General features: G+C 43.3%; 1 protein-coding gene across 1 annotated transcript; it reads right to left on the minus strand.

Moving 5' to 3' along the window:
* Nucleotides 1-1,088: 1,088 nt before the first annotated feature.
* Nucleotides 1,089-5,867, minus strand: LOC147168281 (transcriptional activator protein Pur-alpha-like). The gene has a single exon (XM_086085339.1). It carries the CDS (start codon nt 5,773-5,775, stop codon nt 4,930-4,932), a length of 846 nt encoding a protein of 281 aa, XP_085941465.1. The 5' UTR covers nt 5,776-5,867; the 3' UTR covers nt 1,089-4,929.
* Between the last annotated feature and the right edge of the window lie 202 nt (nt 5,868-6,069).

Genomic DNA, 6,069 nt, shown 5'->3' on the forward strand with positions numbered 1-6,069 from the left:
TGGGATTATGTTTGCATGATAAAAGAAAGCGTTATTTACAAATGGCAAAAAATCTAATCCGAGAAACAATTCATGGCCTATAGTAGACAATAATCCGTATATTAGTTTTATAATATGAGTGAATTCAAAACATCACCAACGGTTTGGACCTAGATTTGACACCTTTGAACATCACGCACATGATCTCGCTAGAGTCCTATTAAACCATCCATTTTCTATACTCCTGACGTGGAGTCCAAGATGTTCTTGTAAAATGACTTGAAATATATTGACCTTAACACATCTAAATTGTCCTTAGGTGCAAATGTGTGTGTGAATGGTCATTTGATGACCAGTCTAGGGTGACCCATGGAAATAAGTGGAAAAGAAAATGTTGTCGACTTTATTCTTGTAATTAATACATTTGATTCTGTAGTGGTATTTTCCACCTAACACTCCTTAACATGTACATTCTAATGTTTAGCTTACCTATTAATAATTGAAACAAAACATATTAGCATTGAAACTTTTGCATCCTTGAACGTTTCAAAAGCCAAACAGACTAGCTTGCTTTTGTTATCAATACACATGTAAGTGTCTCTTAATTGAGTCTTAGTGACCATGAAAAATGGTTCTCAAAATGGTTCCACAGTGTTAATAGCAGTTAGCAGACCTTGGTTGGGATTAGACATCGCTTTGAACAGTTGGGCCTTTGCATTTGTTGTATTATTGTAGTTTTAACAAGAAGCAAGATTCAAATATGTGAAATAAAAAAATAATAATAATTCTAGTTTAAAATATCGGGATTCGGGACAGAGGGCATAAGTAACCTACCAAAGTGTAAATATAGCATTTTTACCACATTTTGAGGCAGTGATATCAGAGCAGTAAAGTCAGATAATAAAAAATAAAAAAAGAGAGATGACTATATGTTGGACTAAACGGGGATACAATACTATCATCCCTTTTGTATATTCTACTTTTAAATATAGAATGTTCAATTGATTGAATTGGTAAGACATGTTTCTAAATAGTAGCACTGCGCCTGTAAATAATCATAATAATAATAATAATATAACAGTGTTGATACAGGTGTGTAGTGACAGGGACACATGGAATGAGCTTTTATTGCATGATTAATCATTTTTCAGACAACAAGACTCCCCCAAACATTAAAAATAAACAGCACTGTACAAAACAGCACACCTTTTCCTTATTTTTTTTTCTTTTTTGCCATCAACATAAATTGAATAAGGTGGTGAATGGAGTGCAAGCACACGAGTCGTGTTGATGTTGAGATGTACAGGATGAGCTCGATGTCAAAGTCAAAGTATAAGCACCATCGTCATGTAGTCAGGAAAGGCCATATTGACAGGAAATACTCTAGAAAGGGCAAAGGAGCGCTTGAACGTACAAGAGGGGCGGTATCACAGTTTTCAGACATTTTTAACAACTGGAGAAAAAAAAAAGAACAATATTGGTGTATAGCACTACTTTATCATGCAATTTACTTCAGTAAACTTTCCGACACACAGACAAAATATACTTCAATAAGTAGAACTCAATACATATCTGTCCAGCAATAGTCACAAAGCCTGTAAGTGATATTCTTTTAATTAGATCCCTATCAAAAATAATATGCAGGTTTGTATTTTTCTTAATATATCTAAAGTGCAAGTAGGTATCCGTTTTTATTCAATGCTTTCTGTTAGTATAAATATACAAAGCAAAAGAAAAACGCAACATGTTTTTCCTGTTTACATTATATTTTTTTGAAAGGAGGCGCATCATATATAACAAACCATATTTTTTTTTTATATATATATATATATATATATATATACATACATACACACACACAGCACAGATAAAATATTTCCGAAAACTACAACCTATCTCGTATGGGATGATAAAGGGCTTGGGACTAAACGGTGACATGGGATATGTTCATTGTGCATTGACACCCGCAGCCCATCCCACCCGTCAAATCTGAGATCCGCTTCCCTTCACAACATCCATACAGAAGACCAGCTGAATGAGGGTGCTTGGTCACGTGACTCGAGAAGAATTGCGCGGCCAATGAGAGACACTGAAACCCGGATCGTGCAAGTTCTGTAAGGAAGGCCACCGCCCACATTTCATGGAAAGTTGCCGTCTGATGACATCGTGCATGCGTGGTCGTTCTTAAAAAGACTGGCTTTGATGCATTGTTCATGAAAAATCCCGATGAGCACTCATTGTGTATTTAAATGACATATACATCACATTTGCCGACACTGTTGTCAACAGACAAAATTAATCAGCTGGCTACGATGACTACGATCATGACTTTTGGACCACGGTTTATCCAAATCATGGGCCGACGTGACAAACTTCGACTCAAAACAGAATTGTGGAACGTAATCATTGGTTGTCTTTCTTCAGGTGCTTCACCAACACTTCAAGAGACAAACTTCTACCTTTTCTAGAAAATGGTCATTTCATAACAGGCCCCTTTAAAGGACAAGTCAACACCAAAAATTTGGGGGAAGGACAATAACATGGTCTATGTAGCTACACCAGTCTAATTATGGTATTCTGGTTGATATTGTGGTAGTGGAATATGAATTAAGCAGCAATTTTTATCCATCTGTGGGGGCGGCCATTTTGTCACTTGCTGTCAACTGAAGATGACATCAATGTTGCTCAGGTCTCAGGCAACGGCCAATCGCAGGTCGGCATCAGAAAACAAGTGAGTTGTGATTGGTTAGCAACATTGATGTCATCTTCAGTCGACAGCAAGCGGCAAAATGGCCGCCCCCTGAAATGGATCAAAATGGCTGTATTCTGCTTCATAACTCATATTCCACAAATATAATATGATTCAGAATGTCATTTTTAGACTAGTGAGGTCACATATAACATATTATTGTCAAGAAATGTTTACGGTTGACTTCTACTTTAAACTCCTAACTCAAGAGAAACCATAGCACAAATCGCAATTTGTACGTCCTGTGAACAGCGGTCTCAGGTGAGAAAGTAGTCACTCAGTCCCCAAGCACACTTGTGGATTCTAATGAGAGGAGGCCTTGTTGGAAACTGCCGAGGCCTCCCAAACACTCCAAAAGCAATATGAGGCCTCAGCAGGGGGGGAAGGCTGTGCGTGTGTGCGTGTGTGCGCGTGTGTGTGTGTGTGTGTGTGTAAGACCCCAAAGTGAGTTCAAACCACTGCAGAGGGGCTGACGTCCATGTTGAGCGCGTATGGAGCAGAATAAACCAAGGGAGGGTTGTTGGTGGTTGGCTATCAAACCCAAACATGCTGATTCAAGTTTGAGAGAACTTCTAGCTGATTTAAAAAAACAAAACAAATAACCACGTTGTTAATTAAGTAAGCACATTGCCATGCTTTCTAATTGATATACCTATTTATTGTTTTCATCTGGTGATAGTCCATACACGTGACACTACGCCATGCATGTAATATTGCGCACTAACAAGAAACGTCCCTCTCTTGTAATTAGCTCCGCCTCCACCTGGGGAGGGAGAAACCTGACACGATTCTGGATAAAGACAAAGCGGTAAGAACTCAGAGGAACCATGACGTAAAGTGAGCAATGAAGGGGCAATAGCACCATAATGAGATATACTGCCTCGGCCCCCCTGCACTGATAAAAGGTGCGAGGACGCCTCACTTGGTTCTTTAACAGCTTTTGTCTCCACTCCACACTGACAAAACCGTCTCGTCGAGCCTCTGCGGATTTAACATCCAGCCACCGTCAACAGCTCGATCGAGTGTGACGTCACCGCAGTCCCGGTCAGTATGGAGGATCTGCCTGCGTAACAGCGCTCATAAATGACAGTGGACAGAGGTCACGGACCATCCACGTGAGGACACGTAAACGAGCGGAGTGTATAAGGCACGGGTTGTAATGACGTCAGAGAGGATGCCTGCACTGCGCAGGCGTGTCTTTTCCCTCCCTTAATTAATTTTAACTTTTGCACACACCCAAATGGACCCTTTGAGTTCGCCCCCCCCCCCCCGACCAGGGAGGATGAGAGCAAAAAAATAAAATAAATCCCCCCCACAAAAAACGTGGGTCTCTTAATAAGGAGTTTTCTTTTCTTTTCTTTTTTTTACAGCTGATTCACAAAATCATAATTAGTTCATCTAAGTTAGCACTTTTTTTTCCACTGAAGTTTCTATGGAGATGGTGCAAGAAGGTCGGATCCTTATGACAGCACGGAGGTCGACTTATCCCATTTGTTTAAGTGCGTGAGAGCTGCAGTTTTTTATTTTCTCATTAGATTGTGCATTCTTAGGTCAAATTAAAGACGTTAGCCTACTTTAGCAAACCTCTGCTCAGAAGCCTACAAGCATGCAAACATGTTTTTGCCATTCTGCAGGTCACACACCTGTAGAGCGCGTCCATATTCACTCTGCGTACCTTTATATTAAACTATACATTAGGGATATAGTCGATAAATACTCTCTTTGTGCTGATTTGATGAGAAGACTGTTATTTTTACGTATAATAGAGCTGTGTTGTCATTTCTGGTTAAATCTTTAGTATATATATATTTTTTTTTAAATAGCTTTTGACGTGTGCAAAATCTTTTGACAGATATAAACACTGTTCATCGTCGCTGAAATCAAGTAAGAAACAATTGAAATGTTACAGTTAAAAGTCCTTGATAGCAGCGCTTACTGTGACATGGTGATAAAGTGGGTGACATCCAGTCAAATGAGCGAGGAGACAGCCGACGTGCTGCTGCCTTGTGTGTGTGCGTGTGTGTGCATGTGTGTGTGTGTGCATGTGTGTCTGTGTGTGTTTGTAGATGGGGGAGCGGGGTGGGGGTGATTCCCTTGGAGATCTTCTCTCTTTCTAGTCACTTGACACTGTTAAGTCTCATTTCCTCGATGAGTTCTCAATTTTGTTTGGCGTCTCCTCTCCCCGACCGTCCGTCGGTCGGTCAGTCGTCGTCGCCGTCATCCGCGCCGTGCGGGGCCTCAGGTAGCAGTTCCGAGGCCCGTTTCTCTCGACTCCTCTCCTGGATCTTCCGCATCTCGTCCGCGTATTTACAGAAGGTGTTGCCAAATTTGGACCACACTTTGCACGGAACCGTGATGGAGTTCCGGTACGTGGGCTTCACCTCGCTGACCCGCATAAACACGCCGTACTTGTTGGAGCCTACGTCGAAGAAGAAGCGCTTGTTGTCCACCGTGAGCGAGGTGCCCTCCGGGAGCTCGGCCGGCTCCTCGTCCACGCCGTAGTCGTCGATGAGTTTGGCCAAAGCGTCGCGGAACTCGATGAGCCCCTGCGCCGGCAGTGCGATGGTCTGGCCTTGCGAGCTTCCCAGTCCGGGCCCCCGATTAACGGTCTGCCGGATCCTCAGGAACCGCCCCCTCTGGTTCTCCTTCAGATCCATGTAATATTTCCGATTCTCCCGCACCAAGAACTCGCTCTTGAGCGCCCGCCGGGGCTCATCCTGCACCAAGTCGGGGTTGCTGGGGCCCAGCTGGGCGTAATGTTCGATAAAGTCACCGAGGTAATCACGGAACTCCACGGCCACCGACATGGAGAGCGTGAGGCGGCTCTTGTTTCCCCCAGCGCCGACCTCGGCTATCTTTAGGAAGCGTCCTTTCACATTCTGCTTGACGTCAAGGTAGAATCGCTTGTTCTGGATGTCGACACGCTTGGAGGCGAGCTCCTCGGTGTCGTGCTGCAGCCGGGACATGGCTCCCATCGCACCCGGCGGCAGCGAGCCAGGGCCTGCGGTAGGCCCTCCGTGGTCACTGCCGCTGTCTCTGTCCGCCATGATGCTGCCTTCCCTGCTTTACCTTCCTTCCACCGTCTCCCTCTGCCTGCTGCAACCTCGACTGCCTGTCAAAACGGCTCCGGCGAGCTATCGCGAGAAGAGTGCTCGGGAAGGAGGGGGTGCTGAAAAAAAAAAGAAAAAAGAAAAGAAAAAAAAGAGAGAAAGTGTTGTTGCTGTAGTTCAATGGGGCCGCGTTCAAGACATGCGCGATGATATTGCAAGACTCTGTGACCGATGCAAAATCATCTTTTAGCCTTGTTTGTCATGTTATTCCCGATTATAGCATGCATAGAT

The sequence above is a fragment of the Leptonotus elevatus genome, chromosome 9 (genome assembly GCF_054856555.1).
Source record: "Leptonotus elevatus isolate MCC_2025b chromosome 9, RoL_Lele_1.0, whole genome shotgun sequence".
Classification (NCBI taxonomy): Eukaryota; Metazoa; Chordata; class Actinopteri; order Syngnathiformes; family Syngnathidae; genus Leptonotus; species Leptonotus elevatus.